The following is a 26,781-nucleotide window of genomic DNA, read 5'->3' as shown; positions in this document are numbered from 1 at the left end:
CTGAGATATCTACTGCAGCCCTCATCCTCCACATACAACACCCATTCTGCCAGTCACATTCTGTTAATGGTCCCCAAAGCACACACATCCCTGGGTCGCTCCTCTTTTCAGTTCGCTGCAGCTAGCGACTGGAACGAGCTGCAACAAACACACAAACTGGACAGTTTTATCTCAATCTCTTCATTCAAAGACTCAATCATGGACACTCTTACTGACAGTTGTGGCTGCTTTGTGTGATGTACTGTTGTCTCTACCTTCTTGACCTTTGTGCTGTTGACTGTGCCCAATAATGTTTCTACCATGTTTTGTGCTGCTACCATGTTGTGTTGCTACAATGTTGTTGTTATGTTGTTTTGCTACCATGCTGTGTTGTCATGTGTTGCTGCCTTGCTATGTTGTTGTCTTAGGTCTCTCTTTATGTAGTGTTGTCTCTCTTGTTGTGATGTGTATTTTGTCCTATATTTATGTTGTATTTATTTATTTATTTTAATCCCAGGCCCCCGTCCCCGCAGGAAGCCTTTGGTAGGCCGTCATTGTAAGTAAGAGTTTGTTCTTATCTGACTTGCCTAGTTAAATAAAGGTTAAATAAATAAAATAAAAATTGTGGAGTAACTATAATATTGTTGATCCATCCTCAGTTTTCTCCTATCACAGCCATGGAGTACAGAGATGAGGTAGTCATTCAAATATCATGTTAAACACTATTATTGTACACAGAGTCCATGCAACTTATTGTGACTTTTTAAGCACATTTTTACTCCTGAACCTATTTAAGCTTGCCATAACAAAGAGGTTGAATACTTATTGACTCAAGACATTTCAGGTCTTCAGTTAAAACATAATTCCACTTTGACATCATGGGGTATTGTTTGTAGGCCAGTTACAAAATATCTATATTTAATCAATTTTAAATTCAGGCTGTAACGCAACAGTCTCCCTCAACAAATTATATTTAAAAACAAGTTTTATTAGATATAATTACTGGGAATAAATATAGTGACATAACACATTGTACACAGAGACATCTAGAACAGGGATCTTTAACCTTTTCATGCCCAGCGACCCCCCCCACCCCACCCCATGTTAGCAACACATCTTGTCTTATCAGGTGAATGATAATGGCAAGGAGAAGCAATCAACATATTAAAATGAATGGATTTGGTAGACCTGCTCTTTCCATGACAGACTGACCAGGTGAAATCTATGATCCCTTATTGACATCACTTTAAGGATGTTTAACCCTTGAGATAATTGAGACATGGATTGTGTATGTTTGCCATTCAGAGGGTGAAAGGGCAAGACAAAATATTTAAGTGCCTTTGAACGGGGTATGGTAGTAGGTGCCAGGCGCACCGGTTTGAGTGTCTACTGCAACGCTGCTGGGTTTTATGTTGAAGAGTTTCCTGTGTATCAAGAATGGTTCACCATCCAAAGGACATCCAGCCAACTTCACACAACTGTGGGAAGCATTGGAGTCAACATCCCTGTGGAACACTTGACACCTTGTCGAATCCATGACCCGACGAATTGAGGCTGTTCTGAGGGCAAAGGGGGGTGAAACTCAATATCAGGAAGGCGTTTCTAATGTTTTGTACACTCAGTGTAAATGCCTCATGAGCTTAGTTCAACTGTCATACCCCATCAGAATCCAAAATACAAGCTTGTTTTTACTTTGTTTGTAAACAAAGTATAAACACCATATAGCCTCAAATGCTACTTTTAACCATGTTTTGTATATTATGGAAGGTCACTCCTTGCAACCATAGCTCTATGAATTTCAGTGGTTACATTTCTCCAGCCCCAGTAGTCAGCTTTTTACCAAAACGGGGAGGACGATTTGTTATCGTTTCAACAGCTGATTGCTGCTTTAAGGTCCCCAGCTAAGACAACCAACCATCACATTAAGTAAAAATGTTCCTCAAAGCAGTCATCACTGAGCTGATCAAGTAAATGAAGTGGTAACCAAGGACTATTGTGGAAATTATATGAATCCCTATTGAACTAAGTATATGGCTCTACTCTGACGGCACAGATCTCAACTTTCAAAGACCTTCTAGTACTTTATACTGCACATATCTGTACATCTACGCATACCTTTTTTCACACTACTGAGCCAAACCCTAGGATTATTCTAGGCCAAGCCAAGCTCTACTGTGCCAGCCTGGTTACACATCCATTGTAGTTGCTAAAACTGTGCTGGAAAGGACCATGTGAAAGCCAGCTCCGTACGGTTGGGGTTAGCACAAGAGTGTGAAAAGGGTATGAGTATGCTTAGTTCCTGGAAGTCAATATCAATACCATTTCCACTGACTTCAAATGTTACTGTCAATTATGAAGCACAGACATGTTTTGCTGGAAGTCTGCCAACGTTTGGCCTTTTATTGGACAATGTAACAAAGGTAGATCAGACAACACAAATCAACAGAATCAACATTCAAAGTGACAAACACACCAAGAGGTTTTCATAAAGTGCTGACCAAGAAAACAGACAAAGTAACTTAGACATGAAGACCACATAGAAAAGTAAAAATATGATCAATGAAAAGACTCAGATGACAAAACAAATTAAAATCTACCTCACGATAACTTCCCCCTCTGGAAAATGATTAATGGCTTTGCTTGTCCCTTAGTTGCCATCGCCTCTACGTGTTCAAAGGATGTGTAACAGGCATATTATCAGTAGTAATTCATTTGAGATTTGACCATGTAATAAAAAATAAAAAAACTCAGTCCGAGCGCTTGTACTTTGTGCAATTCTCATTTGTAAAAACAAATATTAAAACCCTAGTTTCTAGTACATTCTAAAGCCACTCAGCAACAACAGTCATTTCTAAAGGCACACGAGAAACATTACAACAGTGCTTAATTTGACCTCTAAAATGGAAAACACCCCATCATCCTCCAGTCTGTGACAAAGAGAAACAAACGTCTATATTCAATCAAACCTCCATCAATGAAAAGCTTATCCACACTGAGCACAAACATTCAGTCCAGTTATACTTCCTGTCAAACATTTGGTTACAATAACCTGCTTTGTAATGAATAATTAACATTTGCAAAGTGTGCTGCCTTAGTTAGCTCTGCACAGAAATGACCCTTTCTGAAAAGAAAATGCCAATGTTTAAAAAGTATAACTTTTATATGCAGAGAAAAATATGTATCAGATCAGATGGACAAAGATAGAGCCCTCTAGGGAACCTCAAGACATACGAATAGACATTAGAAAGCTTTCAAAAACACTCAAAATGATGGAAAAAGGATAAGAAACAAAAGGCTGTTGATGGGATGTTGGTTTACAACGCTTCCATTGAGTGTTTCTGTGTTAGGCTTAAGACTGAATTGAGCTGACCTCAGATAAAATCAGTATCACTCACTTCTCAACCCATTCAAAGACAGTATAAAAACATACTTATTGTCAAATGCTATTGAAGCATGAGCTTTCGACAACAGGACAATAAAATGACAAGGTAAGTAACAAAGAAAATCGTACCAACTGAGAAACAAATGTAAAGATGGTAGCGGTGCAAATGGCGTTTTGAAAGTTACACACTGGAGTGTGTCTTGACAGTTGCTGCATCTGTAACCGGTTGGGTATATATTTGTGTGGACATTGGTGTTCTTCAGAATCCTGGTTGGGGACTTATTCAGACAAATACCGTGATGGAAGCACTAATGTTCAGTAGGACAGTACAGTCCCTCCCCGTCACGTTACTACGCCTCACGTCTTCTGATGCCTTCTACCGTTCATTTCAAAATAAGGGTCCTCGCTTTTGTTCTTGAGTTGGGTCTTCTTTGTGAGAGCAGTGTTCTTTTGGGAAGGGAGGGCTTTGATGTTGGGGCTGGTATTTTGGGGGGCCGTTTTGGTGGGCTGCGGTTTGAGAGAGGGGGTGATGGCAGAGGGCACTTGCCTCCGTACTGCCCTCTGGGCAGTTGGTACCGTTCTCTGGTTGGTCTTGCCAACAGCAGTAGAGCCACTAGGGGCCCCTGGTAACGGCCCAGGGGTGCCGCCACATAGAGGCACAACCACTTTGGAGATGGCCCTGGTTTGGGCCTGGCTTTTGGCTGTGGTGTCTTTGCTCTTGGGGAGTGAGATGGTGGATTTGGGCAGGGCTGTTGTGGCAGTCCTGGAGGTAGGGGTTAGTGTCCTGGCGGGTTGGGCTGTTGCCGGCCTGGGTGTTGGCACAGTAACACGGGGGGTTGGACGGACCCGTCTGGCAGCATCCAGACGAAGGCGCGAGGCCGGGGAGGCGGGCCGTCTCTGAGACAGGCGGCGTTGAGTGGCGCCGGTTGGGGGTCGGCCCTCTTTCTGGAAGGGGACCCTTGATGGGGCTGTGGCGGGGCGAGGCACTGTGATGGAGGTGTGGGTGGATGGAGTGGAGGAGGGTTTAGGACATTTACGGGAGGGCTCGGGGCACACAGGGCTACGAGGCTGGGAGAGGGCGCCACGAGGGGACGGCCTGAGCTTCAGCTTGGGGGCAGAAGGAGCCACGGCTGAGGAAGAAGAGGAATGGAGCAGAGGCGCCGTCTGCTGGCTCTTGCCACTGTGAATGGAAGGGCTTGGGCCCTGCTGCGAAGACAGGGTGGACAACACAGCAGCCACCTTCTTGGGGATTGGCAAGGGCTTCTGGGTGGGCTTCTTGGGGGAGGGAAGGGGCATCTGCAGGATCTTTTTGGGTGCTGCGGCTGCTTTCCTGGGCAGAGTAGGGGTCGAGACGGGGGTGCAGGTGGCTTTGGAGGCCGAACCAGAGGAAGACGAGGAYGAAGACGAGGGGATGAGGTTGACTGCAGCGAGAGGGTCCATGTCAGGTGGAGGGGCRGCTGCTGCAGAGCCGTGGCCCGGTGGKCCCTTCTGGTATGCCAGGATCTTCTGCTCCAGAGTGGTGAACTGGAGCACCCGGCCAGGGTCGTACTTGAGCAGGAAACCCCTTAGGGTGTCCCAGCCACCCCCCACACGCACCATCACATGCTTCCCATGCAGCATCTATCACAGTGAGAGAGAGAGTGACATTGTGAGACATTGCAGTTGGTCTCTTTAAAGGGTTAACCGCATCTACACTCCCTCCCACTACTACTTACCACTCACTCCTACTTACCACTCACTCCTACTACTACTTACCACTCACTCCTACTACTACTTACCACTCACTCCTACTACTACTTACCACTCACTCCTACTACTACTTACCACTCACTCCTACTACCACTACTTACTGCTCACTACTCACTCCTAACCGCTCACTACTCACTCCTAACCACTCACTTCTCACCACTCACTTCTCACTCCTAACCACTCACTTCTCACTCCTAACCACTCACTTCTCACTCCTAACCACTCACGTTCTCACTCCTAACCACTCACTTCTCACTCCTAACCACTCACTTCTCACTCCTAACCACTCACTTCTCACTCCTAACCACTCACTTCTCACTCCTACTACCACCACAACTAACCACTCACTACTCACTCCTACTACCACCAACTAATATCTACAGTGCTGCCAACTACTATCTACAGCTACCATCTATTTTTCAGCTGCTGTTTGATGGAAGTGTTAACGCTGTACCTTGGCCAATAATGATGTAATCCCTCCTGTAGGTCCAGTACTAACAAGATCCACTCTGCTTCCCTAATGAGCTTAGGGTGTGATCTGCTGCTGTGTAGAACCGTGAGCAACAGACAGACGTTTCCTCCTTCCTTTACCCTACACCGCTGGGTTTTACACTTGGCACGGCCTTTTACTTTCCAGTTGTATCACCATTTTATCAGCCTTAAATACCCAACATCGGTACTAAGCTTACTTTCCCAAAATGTCTTTGTCTCAAGTCTACAGGACTATCTAGTAGGTTGGTCTCAAGTCTACAGGACCATCTAGTCTATATAGTAGGGTTGGTCTCAAGTCTACAGGACTATNGGTCTCAAGTCTACAGGACTATCTAGTAGGTTGGTCTCAAGTCTACAGGACCATCTAGTCTATATAGTAGGGTTGGTCTCAAGTCTACAGGACTACGTAGTCTATATAGCAGGTTGGTCTCAAGTCTACAGGACTATTCAGTCTATAGTATGTGAAGGTATAAAGGACCAGACAAGTACTGACCATAGAATTACGTCATGTGTAGTAATTTAATTTATACGGTGCTGACACAGCCAAACGTGTGCCAGGTACCAAGACTGAACCTTTGGATTAGTGGCCAGGTAATGAATGAGGTTACGGTGGAGAGATGTTTCCTGGTCTCTTGGCAGAGGACAGAAAGGGTGTGTCACTAGCTACAGGTCTAATGCTCACTTAGCAGTGGAATTGACCCCAACACTGGTGTTCAATGCTTGGTTGGGAGTGTTCAGTGTGTCACTATACAGTGTGTGCTGCTCACCCGGATGAAGAGGGTCTTGTCTCCCAGTCTGTAACGGCCCTCTGACAGGTATTCAATAGATACTCTCTGGGAGCAGTTACACGGAGGCTCGTCCGTCAGATGTTGCTCCTGTAACACAGAGATGGAGAATTAACATGGGTCTATAGAGTCCTGGATAAGTAAGTAAGAACATGAGAAAGAAATTCTCTAAAACATTGAGAAACCCTGTTTCATTATCCATCGCCTAAGGATAAAGCGGAGTTGCTAACAGGAAAACCCAATGAACCGATGAACTCAAATGAACCAATTTTAAGTTGAAAAGACTTGAAAGGCTATAGAACAGCATTCAGTAGCAGCCTCTGAATACTGTAGTTGAAGAGGACCGCTTTGGCAAACACACTAATCAAAGGCTAAGAGTCATGCAGCTTAGGCTGTGGACACAGGAAGCGTTCTGATGTTTGTTGATGTTGTGACTGCGCTGCATTGGTGCCACAGGCTACAGAGTCACATGACCCCGGATGGATGGAGCATCACAAGGACCATAATGACTCATACAGCCCTGAGCAGCGAGGCAACTAGAGCCACTGCTGCCGCCATTTTGGATCTGATGAACTGGGTCACCAACTAACTATTTTAATAGAACAACAAGAGATGAGACGAAAGTGGAGCCGAGTCCCTATTTAGTCAGTACAAATTTGACAATAGCAGTTTTAACTCTTGGAGTGACTTACCCCAGGCTGGTAGAGGCCCCCATGCTGGCAACACACAGTGAAGGTTTTGACTGCAGGAGCAGGCTCTGTAGTCTTCAGCAGGGTCTCCTCCAGCTCAATCTCCTTCTCCAGTTTCACCAGTACCGGAGGCTCCACCCCATACCTATGGAGAAAAACAGATCAGTTCAGTGCTCTAAAGGGACTGTTAGGATAGGAAAAAAGATGCCACACATTTGCTGCATTGTCCATCTTTCTACCCCAACACAGCTGCAACATACCACATTTCATAACTACAGGATCAGTGAAAGGTCAAAACAAAATGTGGTGGTCATGTTCTAGAATGATCTTATCTTACATTTGTCACAGTGCAACACCTACAGCACATACAGTGCCAGTCAAAAGTTTGGACACACCTACACATTCAAGGGTTTTTCTTTATTTTTTACATTGTAGAATAATAGTGAAGACATCAAAACTATGAAATAACACATGGAATCACTGTAGGCATGTCCAAACTTTTGACTGGTACTGTACATCATCAATCAACCAAGGGAAACTTACTTGGAGACGATGCGGCCGATCTCTAGCAGACACAGACACACCTGCCTGGGATCCTTGTGCAGAACTGCGAGACAGAGAAAATACATATTGTAGAGAGACGACATGGTTGTATAGTATCGCAGCAGTGTCACAAACCCATTACTTTTAACGAGGTGTTCACATAAAGAACTTATGTTAATTGCTCTCTATGGTGGATCCTATTATGTCATTAAGGAGGATGGCTTAAACAAAAGCCAGACAATGTCTGCAGTGGAGGCATCTGCTCCGTTCAGTCATCAAAGGCTTACAACTCAGCCCATGTTTCTTTGAACCGATTAAGCTAAGAAGCCATTAATCAACTCCAAGGGTAATGTCGTAATATATCAAACAACACCAAGGGCAACATAGTAATGTATTAATCAACTCCTAGGTAATTAACTCCAAGGATAATGTAGTAATGTTACAAGAGTGGTGGGATGGAATGGAGTTGGACCCTACCTCAACTGTACAACCATGGTTCTGCTCTACTGATTACACAAGACGGAATGGGTTTTGGTTTGATTGATACCTGTGGACATTCGTGCTAGAACGCTAAGCTAACTAGAGGCTGCCGAGAAAAAATAACCCAAATATGCACTTCAAAACTGTCTGGAGCGATGGCCGTTTGTGATTAGCTCCTACTTGCTGTGCTTACTGGTCAGTACAGCCTCCCCACCAACTAAAACACGTACCTAGGCCCTCCGATTCAAACAGGTATGTCTCTTCCACGCCTATGTGGCGACACCAGCCCAGGAAGTTGGCAGTGTTGTCGCGGGCGAAAAAGGACCCTGGAGAGGCATTGCACTTACATGCCACCTTCTTCATGGGAAACAACTGCAGGGAAAGGCATTCAAAAAGTACAACAAATTAACCACACATGCATTGCATCACAGTTGACATATGACCATTCTTGGTTAGGTAATATTTTCAAATGGACAGAAAAACAAAACATTTCAGAACCAAACGCACCAACTCTTTTCAGATGGGAAACAGACCGCCATCTCAAACTACCCTATCCTTACCACTCTCCCCACTCTTCCTTAATATCCTGTTCCCCCTGCCATTCCTCTAATCACAGCTCACCTTGCCCATATCCGAGGCCCCGCTCTGAGAGATCCTGCTCTGCAGAGCTCCGATTAGCCGACACAGCTTCACCCCGTTGTTCAGCTCCTCCATGAAGCTCTCCGCTCTCACCTCCTCTCCTGTGTATCAGAGACAAAGGAAAATATTAGCATGAGTGTGTTAGTGTGTATTGTTGGGAGTGAGGGGTGAGTGACAGGGCGAGACATTTAAGGCCAAATTATTAACAAAAAAGGAAGAATTCTAGGCGGCACATCCAACAAACTTCCATTGCCAGGTTCAGAGTACAAATAATGCCACAGGAACAAGACAACGACACACTTTTTGAATTATTTCCCCCCATGACCCTCCTGGTCTTACCCAGCATCCCGGTGAGCCAGATGGCTAGGTCCTCCTGCATGGGTACCAGTGTGGCTTCGTGGCGCACGGCCAGCCACTGGTCATACTGGAAGACATCGGCCAAGCCCGGCCCATGGCGCAGCGTCAAAGGGCTGCGTGGACTCTGCAGAGGCGTGTCAAACTTCTCCCCGAACCACATCTGCGGGGGGAGGAGAAAAAAGATAGAAAAAACACATTGAGTGACAAACTACCACCAGCTGGTGTCGTTACTATGGGAAGAGGGCAGAAAAAGGTTTTGGGGGCTGACAATTAAATCTTCCTAGCATATCGCTTACATTCATCTGTCATTCAACCCTTCCATTATATTACAAGTGGTGTCAGCCTGGCAAAGGAAATGTGTCATTTTCAGAATGGATTTCAGCACTGTAGTGATTGTATCCAAATGCTCGTAGACTAAAGGAGCTGCACGGATCACTGGAAGTGGGTTTAGACACTGTTGGCAGTGGGATAGACCAGGGGGAGAAATCCAAAATCCTTCACTCACACAGGCTACTAGAACTCAGCCCCTGGCACACAGACTGTGCTTTTGTCAGGGCAAGAATAACATGATTGAAGGATATCAATTTTCATATCAGTATACAATTTCGACATTTGGACAAAAATAAAAAACTATCCAGCTACACTAATAAGATTGAAGTGCAAATAGACGGAGGAAAGGTTGCCTTGGAGAATGAGCAGCGTTTTGTATGACTCTAAAATGGAAGAATAGAAATAGGATATTGTCGAGACAACCAAGTCCTCTGAGACGGCCTACTCGATGTCTGTGGTGATATTCCACTCGCAGTGAGGGAAAGGAAATCAGCTGAGGGGAGGAGAATGCCTGGAGGCTGGAACAAGCCTTGTATCCTACAGTCACATCAGATCAACCTCCAATCATACACACAGCTGACAGTATATCCGCTATCGCAGCCTCTCTCCCACACCCTCACTGGTATATCACGATTGAGACTTTCCCTGGGTCTCGTTTGTTCTTTGGGAGTTTTTCCACGACCCCATTTGAGTGACTCCCAAACTTCAGTGGGGGTAGAGAACGGGGGTGAGTCAAGTTACCACTGCTGGAGATATCGGATGTCACAGAAAACATCCCAGACTGACAAGAGAGTATGAGAGAGAAAGAAAATATGAGAGAGAAAGAGGGTATGAGAGAGAAAGAGAACAAGAGAAAGTAGGTGTGAGATAGAAAGAGATTGAGTGTAAATGGCCCTGCTCAGTAGAAAGTATTTAAAATTCTGTCTGGTTCTCAAAAAAAGTTGCATTTAATTAAAACACTCCTCCCCAACCCCCTCTCCCTTACATAACTGTTCTAAGGATAAGGTGCCTGGCTGTTGCTCTGGGCAAGGCAAGTCCACAACATATGTTGTTTTCCGTCTTACCCGCACCAAATATAGCTAATTAGAGAAAAGGCGACGAGGAGGGGAGTGTTTGAGTTACATAAACATGTGGAGATTACCACCATACCATTGGGGATTACCCGTGGTGACCTCTCCAGCGTCACCTGACTGGATGCAGGTTTCACAGAAATGAAAGCTTTAGTAGCCCTCACCGTAGGCTTATTATAGTTAGACATCAATTCAACTGATCCTTTATGGTAGTACTTGTGCAGTAGAATACCTACCCCCTTTGTGTCCAAATAAAATTGCTAAATGGTTTTGGGTACTGTGAAAACTTTAGACTCCTCCCAAGTATATGTTTAGTTTTCAGAATAAGGGTGTAGGGGTAGCCTGTGTACAGGCAAGTAGACTAACTGTGGAAACAAATACCGCCTAATCCTGGTAAATCTGGCACATAACAGAGGGAGATTGTAAGAGTTTTAAACATTGGACTTTAAAGCTCCCTCTTAATGGAACATAGTTAGGAAAGGGAATTAAAAACAGCAAATCTACATTCCTAACTCGTTCTTAATGAAGCCACCAAATAGCCATTTAGGATGATGTGGATCGCATAGATGTACACATACTAGGCCTCTCGATTGCATGTTGGTGTGATCACAAGACAGACACCAAGCCAATGAGTTTGAATACTTCTCAAATGCATCCGTTCACCCTTCCTTAACGGAATCACATGATTTGAGTGCAAAAAAACTAAGTATCCACTATATTGCTTTCACTAATAATGTCACATCAGATTAGTGATGGGGGAAAAAGATGTTTACAGTTACATATCGCAATAATATTTATTTGCGCTGTACCTGCGCCAAAACGCCAGTATTTTTCATCCTATATCTTGTTCTCCATCTTCTTTTTAAAATAGTGAGCCAACATGTTTTCAGCACTTTTATTTCCCTGACTGATCAACACTCATTTCTCATGTCTCTCTCTTATCTCTCTGCAGCAGACATAGGGTGAGCAATATGTTTGGAACATCAAAGCATAATAAAATCATAGTATCGAATCGTAATACATATTGTATCGGCACCGACGTATCATGATAATATTGTATCGTGAGGTCCCTGGCAATTCCCAGCCCTAGATCAGATCAGTGATAACGTCAAGGACGAGAGGAAGGAAGGATTCAAACAGGGCCAGAGTTACACCTGCTAGTCCTTTATGCTCCTCTTAGTTGTGAAATCTTCCCATGGTTCTTGTTGACCTTTGACCTAGAGTAGAAACCCCCACAGGCAGGGCCTTAACCAAGGTCTGAGTTTTAGTGAGGTCTGGACAGGGGGGAAAGATGAAGCTCATTTACTGCATTTCTATACCATTTAAAAAATCCAAAATGCTATATGAAAAACAGCAAAAATAACCCTAGCCATAATCACATTCCCTTCAGTCATCTACAAACACATAGCCTATTAGCTATACAATTAGCTGCTAAACATTAACCCAGCACCGTGATTAAAAACTATAATTGAATACGTTGCAGAGGGATGTTTGCAGCAAAAGTATTTTATTAACAAAAAGTAGACAAATGAGTTTGCTTTACAGAACTTCTATTTTAGTTTTACAGACCATTTTCTGCAATTGTACACATTTTGCCATAACTTACGCCATGTTAATATAATATCTGAGTGAGAGTGACTAACAAAATACATAGGGGCCCCCTGGAGGTCAGGGCCACTGGGCACGTGCCCTGTCGGTAATTCAGCCATGATTACTACAAGTTTAGATAGCTGGCTAAATCAACTAATTTACCAATCAAAACATGTTTTACTGACTATCAGTGAGTAACATAATTGCACTTAGTGTATTCCACTATCCTAACTCAACAGTAAGTTGAGACCCTTGACTGTGTACCCCCCCCCCCCCCAAAAAAATAAATCAAATAGTTTATTTAATTTGTTTTATTCAACAAAAAATGTACGAGATCCAGACCTCTGTGTCCTCATATGTAGTTACGGCCCTACCCACAGGGTCTTATTGGCCTCCTCAGATATCAGACGGCCTTGAGAGCAAACAGATTATGTTGCTGGAGATAAGACCAGTAAAAACAGTAAAGCAATTGGATTGGTGTCAGTCCGCCTGCTGAATAGACTAGCTAAACCAGGAAAGCGTTAGAGATTTTGAATGACTTGTGAGGGGTTCCTAAACTGACGGGGGGAGAAAAAAAAGAAAAAGAAAAATCACGATTTTGCTTTGCCATTGTATCCAAGCCATTTTGCTTACACCTGACTGCTACTCCTATTCTTTAGATATGTAAACACAGCAGGGATAGGGGCCACGGTATGAGAAGAGGTCTTTGGACTGGGTCTTTGAGGAAAAAGGAGTTACCCCCTTCTGAACAAAAAACAAACAATCCAAAAATCCTTGTATGTGCATGATAATAACTCATTTTCTTACCTGTATGCCAGCCTGCACTGCCATCGCTGCAATCAGAGGAGATTCACCTTTTCATCCTGAAACAGACATGAGGATATTAAGTATAAAATATCTAGAAAACAGCATTGGAACATGGGCCACAGCACTGAGGGTATCAAATCACCATTCTTATAGGAAATAGAGTCGAGTTTGCTGGCTTCTTGATCTTGCTTTGTGATTATATACCAATTATGGCAACACATTCAGGCATTCACATTCGATACATGTGGCTCACGCATCATCATGTCCTATCCACCACGTGCTAACAAAAACAACACTACCAGAACATCTGAAACATCTGCAGATGACACATGGTGAGGATGATACAGTCCACAGGGCTGAGAAACATCTGGCAGTAGCAACCATCTCTGTATATAAAGTCATTGTAACTTAGCTCACAATAGTAGAGCTTCCCTCTCGTCTAGGTAAGAACACTTTTCAAACACATTCAGCTAAAGGGCTGTTTAGCATGTAATCTGGAAAGTTCCAGAATGGGATGGAACAATATTGATTCAGCATCAGTCCATGTTATCTATTACCATGTTATCTAGTAATCTATCTATTACCTTCCAGCCTTAACAGCTTCTACCCCCAAGCCATAAAACTGCTGAACAATTAATCAAATGGCCACCGGACTATTTACATTTACCCCCCCTCAATTTGTTTTGTACACTGCTGCTGCTTGCTGTTTATTATCTATGCAGAGTCACTTCACCCCCACCTACATGTACAAATTACATCAACTAACCTGTACCCCTGCACACTGACTCGGTACTCCCTATATATAGCCTTGATATTGTGTTACTTTTTACTTTAGTTTATTAAATATTATTAAATATTTTCTTAACTCTTTTTGAACTGCGCTGTTTTAAGGGCTTGTAAGTAAGCATTTCACGTTAAGGTCTACACTTGTTGTCTTCGGCCCATGTGACAAATAAAGTTTGATTTGATTGAAAAGGACATGAGTCAAGGACCATGTGCCAAGTAAATGACATAGTTTCATTCGTTTGTCACTAACCTATCTAGATTAGCTGTAAAGCACTGTGCTTTACCTTAAGAGATTATGACTCAAAGATTTACATGTTTTTTTTATGACTAAGCACATAGAGATATATATATATATATCTATCTCTCAAGGTATTGGAGTGGCCATCAAAGCCCTGACCTCAATCCTATAGAGAATTTCTGGGCAAAACTGAAAAAGTGTGTGAGAGAAAGGAAGCCTACAAACCTGACTCAGTTACACCAGCTTTGTCAGGAGGAATGGGCCAGAATTCACCCAACTTATTGTGGGAAGCTTGTGGAAGGCTACTCGAAACGTTTGACCAAAGTTGAACAATTTAAAAGGCAATGCTACCAAATACTAATTGAGTGTATGTAAACTTCTGACCCACTGGGAATGTGATGAAAGAAATAAAAGCTGAAATAAATAATTCTCTACTATTATTCTGACATTTCACATTCTTAAAATAAAGTGGTGATCCTAACTGACCTAAGACAGGGAATTTTTACTCGGATTAAATGTCAGGAATTGTAAAGAACTGAGTTGAAATGTATTTGGCTAAGGTGTCTGTAAACTGACTTCAACTGTATATATACACACACACATAAACACAAAACTATATATAATTCAGAATGTTTAAAAAATGTAAAGCTCTCCCTCTTCCTCCCAGGATGTAGGGGATTACCCAGAACCATCCCCTTGGCCCAAAGGATGTGTGTGTGTGAGAACGAGAGAGGGAGAGCGAGAGACAATAATGAGCTATACTAGCCTCTGACACTGACAGTTTAGTCAACAAGAAAACACAGCTCTTACCCCCCCCAACACATACACACCCCAAAATTGCTCCCTTTCTCCCTCAGCAATCCACCCAAATCCCCTTCCCAGTCTGTTCTATAGGATAGAGACTGAGAATTTTAACTTCTCTACTGGGCTGAGCTTTAGTACTCAAACAAATGTCACCATAGACCCGAGGAGCAGGCAGCACAAACTAAGACCCTAGCGCTATGACCGCATTTCAATGTCATAGATAGGGTTGTAAAATTCCCGGGAACTTTCAATAAATTCCCTGGTTTTCCCCGAAATCTCAGATGGAGGATTAGCCAAGTCAGGAGGGAAGAAGCAGAACATCCAGAATCCTCCACCAGGATATCTGGAAAACCAGGGAATTTATTGAAAGTTCCCAGAATTTTGCAACCCTAATCATAGATCCACATTTCAGCTACTTAATACGCTGTTGTCATTTCAAAGAAAGCTCTTTACGTGCACACATTTTTTTATGCATTCAGTTACTCTGACACAGCGTGAGAGAAATCAATGTCTCATCTGTGATGCGTTGCTCTCGGCAGAGGACAAGATGACAGCAGTGCAGACAAGCAGAATTACCTTAGGACAGGAGGAAGACAGTAGTCATGTACGAAAAGAGCTGCGTAGAACCCCCAGAAAGTCGGAAAAACCCGTCTCCACCCTGCTTCTGACCGGAAAGCAGAAAGCGCAGCACAAACCATGCAGGCTCCTACTGGCTGGTTCCAGACTTCAGAGTGTGTAATGTCGACAGCGAGCGAGAGAATGACAGAGGGAGGAGAGAATGGAGGGAGGAGGGAGAGCCTTGACTAATGAAGTGGCTCTGCTCAGCGCTGCGGAGGCCCCCCACTCCTGCCACGGCCAGTCCTCCTCTCACAAAGCACCCATTGTTACACACCACACCCCCCTCCAGCCACCCCACACGTTCATCATCCCAACTCTGCAGCCTGCCCTGGGAGCTCCCTGCGAGGAGCTAGTGGAAATGGAGGGCTAGGGGGCAGGGGAACCAGCCACTTCCTCATCTCATCCTCCTTCCCCAACCCCCACCCAAAAAAACATGATAGCAAGGGGAAAGTTTGGTGTGGGGAAGACGGAAGAGAAAAGGGCAAGGGCCAGGGTTCAAATTACACATTGTGACTGTCCCAAAGTTATCATTGTCTAATGCTTATACGGGTGCCTAGGCCAGTGCACAAGTCCTGATTTGCTAAAAGGTGACAAGCACTGCCATAGTTAGAACCCTGGCAAGACTTGCTCCTGGAGGAGATCAGTAGGCCTAAACTACTGGACAGTAGACAAACAAAGAGGGGGAGAAAGAGAGAATGGGGTGACTTTCAATTTGAGTAGGGAGGCGTATGGGGCTAACAGCAGAGGACAAAGGGAGCACTCGTCTCTAGAATGTGCTGCATCTGGGGCCCCAATGCGCGAGCTGAGAGAATGCCTCCCTGTGGGGACCAAAAGGGCAGCATGCGCGTCCACACCACCACCAAAAGTCAATGCGAGGGAGGGAGCGAGAAATGAAAATAGAGGCGTTCAAAAACAGAATGTGTTTTATGCTGCTGGGTTGGCTGAAGTGAATGTGCGAGTGTCTGAGTAAAGGGCAAGGCTCGCCACTTGACAAGGGCCGCAGCCTCGCACATTCTCTAGTGGTTGCTGAAACACTTGAACAATGCCTGTTCGCTCTTGGCAGCCCTGTTCAATCAAAACTGGTCTTCCAACAATGACCTTCGGGTCCAGAAAAAATGCACGTTTGAACGGATATGCATTTGAGCTAGTTTTTGCTTCACAATGTAAACCTTGTTTGGTACATTATTATACATTGGCACATTGTTGGGTAAATTAGATTTCTTTATGTTCTTTGCTCCGCATTGTTGGAAAAGGACCAGTAAGCATTTCACTGTTCGTCGACGACGCATGTGAAATAACATTTTATTTGATGTTGATTCATGTGTTTTGCTTCTGATAGAACCAGGATGTAAAATTACAAAACAAAAATCAGATTCCTACCAAGATAGCTCTTTAAATGAATTGAAATGGTGGGTCTCCCTTTGAGGGAGTAAATGGGAAGGTTTAATGAAGTAGAGGGACATTAGCCAAGCCTCTCTGTAGTCCTGAAGATAAACATACACAGATGGATGAGGGATCAGTAATCATTTAAGAGGATCAGGGGCTATTCCAGACATGGACGATACACCCTCACCGATCACAATACTACAGATAGCACGTGGCACATGGACGGAGCTGCAGTCGGTGTACATCATGTGTTTGATGTGCATTCACAGTGGATTGTAAAGTGTGTGCGAATTAGTGAGTTGGGGGGGGTGATTCGCGTATTTACCAATAGCATGGAGCAGCTGCACGAGTCTAACATAAGAGTGTAAAGGGGCTGTAAACCAGCACATGGGGCCATAAGCTTTTTATTTTAACCCTGCTCTCCTGCCAAACGGGGTCTGCTCCACTCTCCCCAGAGACTACCAACTTCTCATTCATTCAACTTCTCCTGCTGAGCCCTTTGTGTCTCAACTTAATTGGCCTGTCAGTTGAAGGTTTCATTCGGTGCCTCTCCATCAGAAATGGACCTTGTATTCCATGGGAGTAGGTGCATTCAGGCAGGATTAGGCCTAAGTGTAGCGTACATCATTTAGGCTCAAACCCATGTCCTTCAAGAAGAGTTGTCCTGAAGATGACGGGTCGCCAGGAAAGCCCCTCATCGGCTTTTAGGTGTGAACTGAGGAGACACCTGCCAATACCACTTCATCCTGGTTTGATTAGTCTATTACCACAGCATGCACTTAGAGGCTGCTGGGAAGTTTGTCTTGTCAAAATAAATAAATATTTGAGACAGTCGACACTTCTGATAGGGAGTAAAAATGAGTGGATTTATTAAAGTCTGAAATTGAGGCAACCAAATTAAAGTTGTCAAAGGGAGCCGGCATCGAGTTGTGCCCGTTAAGCTGCGGCAGGCAGGACTGGCAGCTTGCCCATTCATCGGGGGAGTTCGCTCGCGGATTAACATAGGCTAGCTAGGCCACTGAATTGCAAGTCAACGCAGATGACATCATCCCTTCAGAAAACAATATCCCAACTGAAGTAGCTAAGAATGTCCTGAAGACCGCCAGGAGCACTGATCTAACCTGACAGTTTCATAAATGTTGACATTTGCTTTAAATACATTTCCCAGAATGAATAGGGCTCCATGGCCATACTGACAAAGTCACCATCAGGAAGAGCTTCTTTGATTATCGAGGAGAGGGTTGTGATCTGAACATTGCAGTGATGGCAACAACTGCAGAAGCTGCTGTATTAAAAAAATGGGTCAGTTGTAAGGACAAGGCCGTTAATGACATCATCTGAAACTGACTGGATGATGTCAACAGAATAGAAAAAAGGGCTTTGACTTAGAGGGTGTTGAGGAAATGTTCTGTGTGTATTAGGGTATGCTGAAATGCTCTTATGACAGGAACATACATATTTTTTGGGTTATCTTATGGTATACAAGACTAGTTGTACCTTTCAAATTGTACGACTTGTGTTCTCCATTGTGCTAAAACTCAAAAAAGAAAATCCTAAGAAAAGGAAATTGGAACACAATGCAAGACCAAACATGGGCCTAAAATGTGTAGACTAATTTGTAACCGGCTTTATCAAAGTGGTCAGATAAGCTGCTAGACGTCCGAGGCCCTGAAGAAGACCCTCACAGATGGTCAGGTAAGGAGGGTTACTTGCCTGTATGATAATCCCAGGGATAGAGGGGAGGGGGACTCGGTAAACCTTTCACCTTAACATGAAAAAAGCTCAGCCCTCAGTAAAAACAAAAGCTACCATAGACCCTGTTGTCATTAACTAATGACCTGCTGTCATTAACAAAGACCTTCAAACACCCTTTCAGCATCCTCCTCTCATCCTGTTCATTGTTTTGAAACTGGACTCATCATCAACTGTCGTAGAGGAGTCCAAAGACCTCTAGAATTAAACTGGATATATTCACAGGACGCCTAAAAGATAAAGTCCTCTCACTCTGTCAATGAATCGATGTTCATTGATTCATTTCAGTAAGGTAAGGTCCTACCTATCTTTAGAAGTAAGTCAACTCTTGTAATAGAAGACTCCAGGAAAATACGACACTCAAATCATGTCTGTTTTTATATCAGAAGAACTGAGAAATGTAATATTGAATGAGGTCATTAGCCATGAGGGTTCGGCAGGTAGAGAGTGAGACAATGGAGACGTTCGCTGTTAGCCAGACAGGCCACAGCCCAGCTGAAACCTGGCCAAAGGAGAAGACATTTAAGCCAACAGAGAAACATTTGTGCTGGGGATACTATGAAATATTCAAACCCTTGATGAATGCATCCTTTGAATGTGTACTAGCATGCCATATGTTTGGCAGAAAGAGAACTGCTGCTGAACAAAGTGAGCTTAAATGACTGCCCTAGGGCAACACTCCAGAGTTAACCCACCAACCAACCTATCCTGGTAATGAAAAAATAAAATCATCATGAATGTATGCATCACTGGGGGCACACTGCCTGCCCTCCAGGTCATCTACAGCACCCGGTGTCACGTGGAGGCCAAAAAAATCATCAAGGACCTCAGCCACCAGAGTCACGGCCTGTTCAACACGCTACCATCTACAAGACGGAAAGTACTGGTGCATCAAAGCTGGGACCGAGAGAATGAAAAAGCTTCTAACTCCAGGCCATCAGACTTTTAAATAGCCATCACTAGCTGGCCTCCGCCCAGTACCCTGCCTTGAACCTTAGTCACTTACTAGCCAGCTGCCCGAGGTACATAGTTATTGAACACTGGTCACTTTAACCTCTCTAGGGTACGTGGGACGGTAGCGTCCCACCTCTTCAACAGCCAGTGAAACTGCAGGGCACCAAATTCAAAACAACAGAAATCCCATAATTAAAATTCCTCAAACATACATGTATTTTACAGATACACTTATTGTAAATCCAGCCACAGTGTCCGATTTCAAAAAGGCTTTACGACGAAAGCAAACCAAACGATTATGTTAGGTGAGTGCCTATTCACAGAATAACACAGACATTTTTCCAGCCAAAGAGAGGATTCACAAAAAGCAGAAATATAGATAAAATGAATCACTAACCTCTGATGATATTCATCAGATGACACTCATAGGACTTCATGTTACACAATACATGTATGGTTTTGTTCGGTAAAGTTCATATTTATATCCAAAAATCTGAGTTTACATTGGCGCGTTACGTTCATTAGTTCCAAAACATCCGGTGATTTTGCAGAGAGCCACATCAATTTACAGAAATACTCATTATAAATGTTGATGAAAATACAAGTGTTATGCATGGAATTTTAGATGCACTTCTCCTTAATGCAACCGCTGTGTCAGATTTCAAAAAAGCTTTACGGAAAAAGCAAACCATGCAATAATCTGAGGTCGGCGCTCAGAGCCCAATCAAGACAAAAATATATCCGCCATATTGTGCAGTCAACAGAAGTCAGAAATAACATTATAAACATTAACTTACCTTTGATGATCTTCATCAGAATGCACTCCCAGGAATCCCAGTTCCACAATAAATGTTTGTTTTGTTCGATAATGTCCATCATTTATGTCCAAATTCCTCCTTGTTGTTCTAGCGTTCAGTACACTTTCCAAACTCACGACACGCGGGCAAGTCCAGCGGAAAGTACGGACGAAAAGTTAAAAAAGTTATATTACAGTCCGTAAAAACATGACAAACTAAGTATTGAATCAATCTTTAGGAAGTTAACATAATTCTTCAACAATGTTCCAACCTGAGAATTCCTTTGTCTTCAGAAGTGTGATGGAACAGAGCTCCCTCTCACATGAACGTGCATGTTCAGCTCATGGTAGACCTTACTCAATCCCCTCTCATTCGGCCCCACTTCATAGTAGAAGCATCAGACAAGGCTCTAAAGACTSTTGCCATTTAGTGGAAGCCTTAGGAAGTGCAACATGACCAATATCCCACTGTATCTTCAATAGGAGCTGAGTTGAAAATCAACCAACCTCAGATTTACCACTTCCTGGTTGGATTTTTTATCATGTTTTTGCCTCCCATATGAGTTCTGTTATACTCACAGACATCATTCAAACAGTTTTACAAACTTCAGAGTGTTTTCTATCCAAATCTACTACTAATATGTGTATCTTAGCTTCTGGGACTGAGTAGCAGGCAGTTTACTCTGGGCACCTTATTCATCCAAGCTACTCAATACTGCCCCCAGCCATAAGAAGTTAGTTGACGTGTGTATTGTTAGGTATTATTGCACCGTTGGAGCTAGAAACATCAGCATTTTGCTGCACCTGCAATAGCATCTGCAAAATGTGTATGTGACCAATAAAATTTGATTTTATTTATTCTCAGTCACTTCTCCCTCTCCTGTAACCATTCCTCTGCCCCTCTCCCACTGGTCCCAGTCTGGCCATTAGTCAGCAGTACCCTAAATAAATGAGGGGAAAACCAAGAGGTCTTCATGATCTCCATCGCATCCAGGGGAGATAGCAGCACATATGGGCTCACGTGGGGGTTTAACCCATTAAGCTGTTCATATTTTTTTGGCCTCCTTCTGGAGACACCACTTCCCCAAAATGTGAGGCATAATGCCAGAGATCAGCCAGATGGTGATTAGGGGGTAGAGGGGCTGTTTTGGGGGCGCACTCCTCACGCATGCATGTATCTGGATCCAGTCCAGATCTGAAGTATGACCCTATGCCTAATTTGTATTATTTCTGCACAAAAGCTACCACAAGATGGCAAATACAGTTGTCTGACAAAAGCAGCACAAAGGTAAAAAAATAACAATCTTTGTGTGGTAGGCCTACATATGAGAAATACCTATGAAAAAGATTTGTTTTCACATTACAGCTCAATTCAGATACAGAAATTGGTATGTTAAAGAAACAATAAGCAGGTCTACTTGAGTTTCTAAAACAAGTATAGTATTTTGGATCCCTTTGCTGCTGGTGAAATGGTCTTCCTCTGGGGTAGCAGCACACACTTAAGCGAAGGGAAGCACCTGCACAACCTTGCTATTACGGTATTCCTCTAGCAGGAAACCAGGAACAGAAGATTTAAATGGACATAAAATCAGTCTGTAGTCAAACATGCTCTATCCATCTCAAGTTGTAACGGTAGGCTACATAGCCAGAAACATGTATTTTCTGGTATAGCCTAACATTATGTAGCCTAAAGGTAAGCCATAAAATCAAGGGCATCTCCTTTCCAGAGAAAGGGTGGATGGTTGCCAGAAGATACCGACCCAGGGCTCGAAGCCTTGGGTCTGGACACCACCCTCTGCAACTGGATCCTGGACTTCCTACCGGGTAGAACACAGGCTGTGAGGATTGGCAACCTCCACCCTGACTCTTAACACAGAGGCCCCCCAGGGGTGTGTCCTCAGTCCTCTGCTGTACTCCCTCTTCACCCACAACTGCATGGTTGCACAACACCAACGCCATCAAGTTTGCTGACGACACCACGGTTATAGGCCTGATAACCAACAACGAGTCAGCCAATAGGGAGGAGGTAAGTGAACTGGCATTTGTGGCGTCATGATAAAAACAACTCCCTCAATGTCAGCAAAACAAAGGAGTCGATTGTGGACTTCAGGACACAAAGGGGGGAACATGCCTCGATCCACATCAACAGGACTGCAGTAGAGAGAGTCACGAGTTATGTCCCTTGGCGTGCACATCACTGAGGACTTGTCATGGACCAACAACACCATCACCAKCCTTCTCAAGAGGGCACAACAGCGTCTCTACTTCCTAAAGGCGTCCACATGCTTCCCAGCCGAAACAGTTCAGTAGAGTTTGTGCATATATTATGATGACATTTTGTGGAATTTTTCCCCCAAGTGTTTTTTCAGCAGTTGGGGCCCACATTTTTTCTGGAGGCAAGCCAAAGTTGAGCCGAAGTCTACGTCCCTTCGTCAGTGATTTGTTAACCTCTCTGGGATATGTGGGATGGTAGCGTACCACCTGGTCAAAATCCAGTGAAAATGCATAGCGCCAAATTCAAATAAATTACTATAAAAATTTAACTTTCTTGAAATCACACATTCAATATATCAAATTAAAGCTACACTTGTTGTGAATCCAACCAACATGTTAGATTTCAAAAATGCTTTACGGCGAAAGCAAACAATGCTATTATCTGAGGATAGCAACCAAGCAAACAAACACAGACCATCATATTTCAACCCTCCCGGCGCGACACAAAACGCAGAAATAAAGATAGAATTCATGCCTTACCTTTGACAAGCTTCTTCTGTTGGCACTCCAATATGTCCCATAAACATCACAAATGGTTCTTTTGTTCGATTAATTCCGTCGATATGTATCCAAAATGTCCATTTATTTGGCGCGTTTGATCCAGAAAAACACCGGTTCCAACTTGCGCAAAATGACTAAAACATATCTCAAAGGTTACCTGTAAGCTTTGTCCAAACTTTTCAAACTACTTTAGGTATTTAACGTAAATAATCGATAAAATTGAAGACGGGATGATCCGTGTTCAATACAGGAGGAAAACAATGTGTAGCATGCTTTCTGGTCACGCGCCTCTAACAAACAGTACACTTCACTGGAGCCTCATTCTGAACATGGCTACTTCTTCATTTCTCAAAGGAAAAACCTCAACCAATTTCTAAAGACTGTTGACATCCAGTGGAAGCGATAGGAACTGCAGGAAGGTCCCTTAGAAATCTGGATTCCCAATGAAAACATATTGAAAAGAGAGCGACCCCCCCCCCCAAAAATCTGAATGGTTTGTCCTCGGGTTTTGCCTGCCAAATAAGTTCTGTTATAGTCACAGACATGATTCAAACAGTTTTAGAAACTTCAGAGTGTTTTCTATCCAATACCTATAATAATATGCATATATTAGCATCTGGGATTGAGTAGGAGGCAGTTTACTCTGGGCACGCTTTTCATCCAAACGTGAAAATGCTGCCCCCTATCCACAAGAAGTTAACAGTAGGGACTCTTCAATAAAGTATTTTTTTGTCATTCAAGGAGAGACGACTCGTTTTCATGCACATTTTTTCCGTTGAAACATACTGACGAACACATGCTGACGAACACATGCTGACGAACACATGCTGACGAACACGAGGATACATCGAGCAGATAGAAATACAGCTGAAAACTTCCCTTTTCATCCTCATGCTAGCTACCATTAGCCACAGCAGCCATTTTTAAAATGGCAGTGTCAGCTAATCAGATCCTTTGTTGTTCAACATCATGTGCCATTCCATAATGGCTGCAGTGGCTACTGGTAGCTAGCATGAGGACGAAATGGGAAGTTTTCTGGGAACACAAGTAGTATTTTAATCTTATCGATGGAGCAGTGTGGATAAAGGACAAATTTGGAGTACAGTGGCATATCCCATTCCTGCATTGAGGTACGTTTTCCAACCCATATCTCACGCCGGCTCAACTGTGTCAATGTAGCCGGGACATAAAAATGTATAAAAGAGAGTCAAACACACTATATACAAGCTCCCAGTAATATATTGGGTAAACCACCAATGTTTCGGCATCACTGTGCCTTCTTCAGGGTCAAGAATGTAGCCAGGACAAACATATTTTCATGATTTCACTAATATCATCAAAATCAATAAATCATAGCATGGTTTTGGGCTTATTAAGTAGTTTTTACCTGATAAAGTTGAATTATGTCAAAAGTACCATTTATATTCATAAAAACAGTGGTCACAAGCTAGTCGATTGTGATCTTTAAGGCATTCCTAGTCGATCACCAAACATTTCTGTAGAAAAGCTAACGTTAAAGGCATAATGGCTTGCGATGCTTTTTCTTCTTCTCCGTGTTGCACTGTTGGCGGTAGGTGCACAGGGTAGGTGTTTATATTTTGAACCATTTCATTTATCTGAAAAGACTAACTCTGCCTACCCGGCAGACCAGGAGATCTGTGACTACATCGAGTGCGCATAATGTGCTGACCAATCCGATAGATCAATTCACTGTGGCTAGTGCAGCTTCCATGACACCGGCCACAAAAAAAGTTTGATACTAGCCTACGTGAGACTTCATAACTTTTAAACCCATGACCAGAAAGAGACTGTCAAAGAATACAGCAAAGACCTGCTGTTTATATGAGTTTTCTTCAACACTATTACAAAACATAAAACGCACTCTACCTCCACTCGCACTGCAGCTGCAATAAATGAGTAGCCAAGTGTATCGATAGCCCTGCATTTTTATTAMTAGTAGTAGCTCGTTGTGTCCATTTGAATATCGAGTATTTAACTTTCTCTGGTCATAGGAACAATTTGTGCCTGAGGCAGATGCGGTGCGACTCGAGTTTTGCCATCAGGGGAAGCCTGTCCCCTCTCTCTGATCAGTCTCACTGGAGGAAGGAGAGAGCAGGGACTGTGAGAAGCGGACACCTCTGCTGTTCTCTCCCTACCTCAGCTGAGACTAATGCCGTCTTTGAAACAACTGGGAACTCGGAAAACTCAGACTTTTGAGCGTTCAAGACAACTGGGAATGTTGATCCCAGCGGGAGAAATCTTTTTTGAACGGTCATCCAACTCGGAAACTCAGACATCTTTACAGAGCTCCGACTTTCCGACCTGAAGTTCACTAACTTCATGACTTGACCTTTGAGGCCAGAGATTTATGGGAGGAGCGCGCAATTTATTTTCTAGCCACCATAGCCTGAAAATGACAGCTACGTTCTAAATCCTCCTACGGACTGGCGCTTATGACAAACACCGGTACTAAACGAAAGATAATGATCTGTTTTAAGGAATAGATTTAGTGACTTCTTGATTTATTTAAATTAACTAGGCAAGTCAGTTAATAACAAATTCTTATTTACAATGACGGCCTAACCCGGTCGACACTGTGCCAATTGTGCACCGCCCTAAGGGACTCCAATCACAGCCAGTTGTGATGGAATCGAACCAAGGTCTGTTGTGATGCCTCTAGCACTGAGATGCAGTGCCTTAGATCGCCGCGCCACTCCGGAGCCCTATAAACTGTGTGCGCAGTTATTATAGTTATCATAAACGGATTACTATAAACTTTAATACTAACATCACCAATCTGAGGTAAAAAGGATGGGTATTTCCTGTAATTCGTGTGGTGATTTTTTTTTTTGTCTTATGTTGTAACACATTATGTCCACCATGGGTAAATTTGAGTAAAATAACATAATTCAACGTCAAAGTAATTCAACACTAATATATGATCATACTACTTTAACCATGGAGTTTAAAAATGCCCGTAAATGCAATTTAACCAGACACTCTAGACTAGAGCATCCATAGGGTCTGTGCAGCAGGATGAATGTTTGACCACCATACTTAATTAATGTAAACATGATTGTGTTCCGACCTCAGTGCAGCTCAGTGTACACAAGGGTAAATGGCAGTGTCGGTATCTTCTGGCAAGGTGGATGGTTGTCCAAGGCCAAGCATTTCTGTTCCTTACAGTTTGTATCCATGGCAACATGTTCAAACACGCAGTCATTAGTAGGGCGTCTATAACCTGTGACATGATGATGCTCATTATTCAGGTTCATGGACACGTCGACACATTTGGAGTTTGAGACTTCTTAGTCCATTTCGAAATTTGTGTTTTAAAACCCTTTACCACGGTTTTTCAGAGGTGTACGCCTAATTGTACATTAAATGTAAAACAAGTTCAGTCTTCTAAGCAGGCTACCAAATTACACGCCTTTCATTAAAACCATGAAACAAAATCTAGTCTATTGTGTAGACTAGAATAGGGTTTACGAACTTAGAAACTACATGAAATAGTCTTCCACTCGAGAGAGTGATCAGCCACGGGGCACTTGTTGCTTCCTCGCGTGGGCTGAGAGAGGAAAGGACAGATTCGTTCACGCCACGGAAACAATTGTCTAGTGTTAACTCACCAGCAGTATATACATTACCTGTTCCGTCTCTCGTATAGTTTTCTTTGAAATTTCCCAAAAGGCTGAGTTCTCTGTCATTAGTTGTCAGTTAACCCTCTCTCCAAACATGCATGCACTGTTCGAAACAGCCAACCAGAGCACAGCCGAAGCT

At 43.4% G+C, this 26,781-nt stretch overlaps 1 protein-coding gene across 2 annotated transcripts; it reads right to left on the bottom strand.

Annotated features, from left to right (window-relative positions):
* Window positions 1-2,347: 2,347 nt before the first annotated feature.
* On the bottom strand, window positions 2,348-26,781 carry gas2l3 (growth arrest-specific 2 like 3). 2 transcript variants are annotated; one of them, XM_024013612.3, is made up of 9 exons: window positions 26,649-26,781; window positions 12,893-12,948; window positions 9,078-9,255; window positions 8,721-8,839; window positions 8,330-8,471; window positions 7,620-7,683; window positions 7,080-7,221; window positions 6,370-6,477; window positions 2,348-4,981 (listed from the first exon to the last, which is right to left on the bottom strand). In XM_024013612.3, exons 2-9 carry the CDS (start codon window positions 12,914-12,916, stop codon window positions 3,719-3,721), a joined length of 2,040 nt encoding a protein of 679 aa, XP_023869380.1. In that variant the 5' UTR covers window positions 12,917-12,948; window positions 26,649-26,781; the 3' UTR covers window positions 2,348-3,718. The 2 variants fall into 2 exon arrangements, with proteins under 2 accessions (XP_023869380.1, XP_023869372.1); XM_024013604.3 differs by lacking the exon at window positions 26,649-26,781 and adding an exon at window positions 15,297-15,933.

Source organism: Salvelinus sp. IW2-2015, linkage group LG3, assembly GCF_002910315.2.
Source record: "Salvelinus sp. IW2-2015 linkage group LG3, ASM291031v2, whole genome shotgun sequence".
NCBI classification, from domain to species: Eukaryota; Metazoa; Chordata; class Actinopteri; order Salmoniformes; family Salmonidae; genus Salvelinus; species Salvelinus sp. IW2-2015.
The sequence above is the reverse complement of the archived record's forward strand: the minus strand, read 5'-3'. Positions and strand labels throughout refer to the sequence as shown.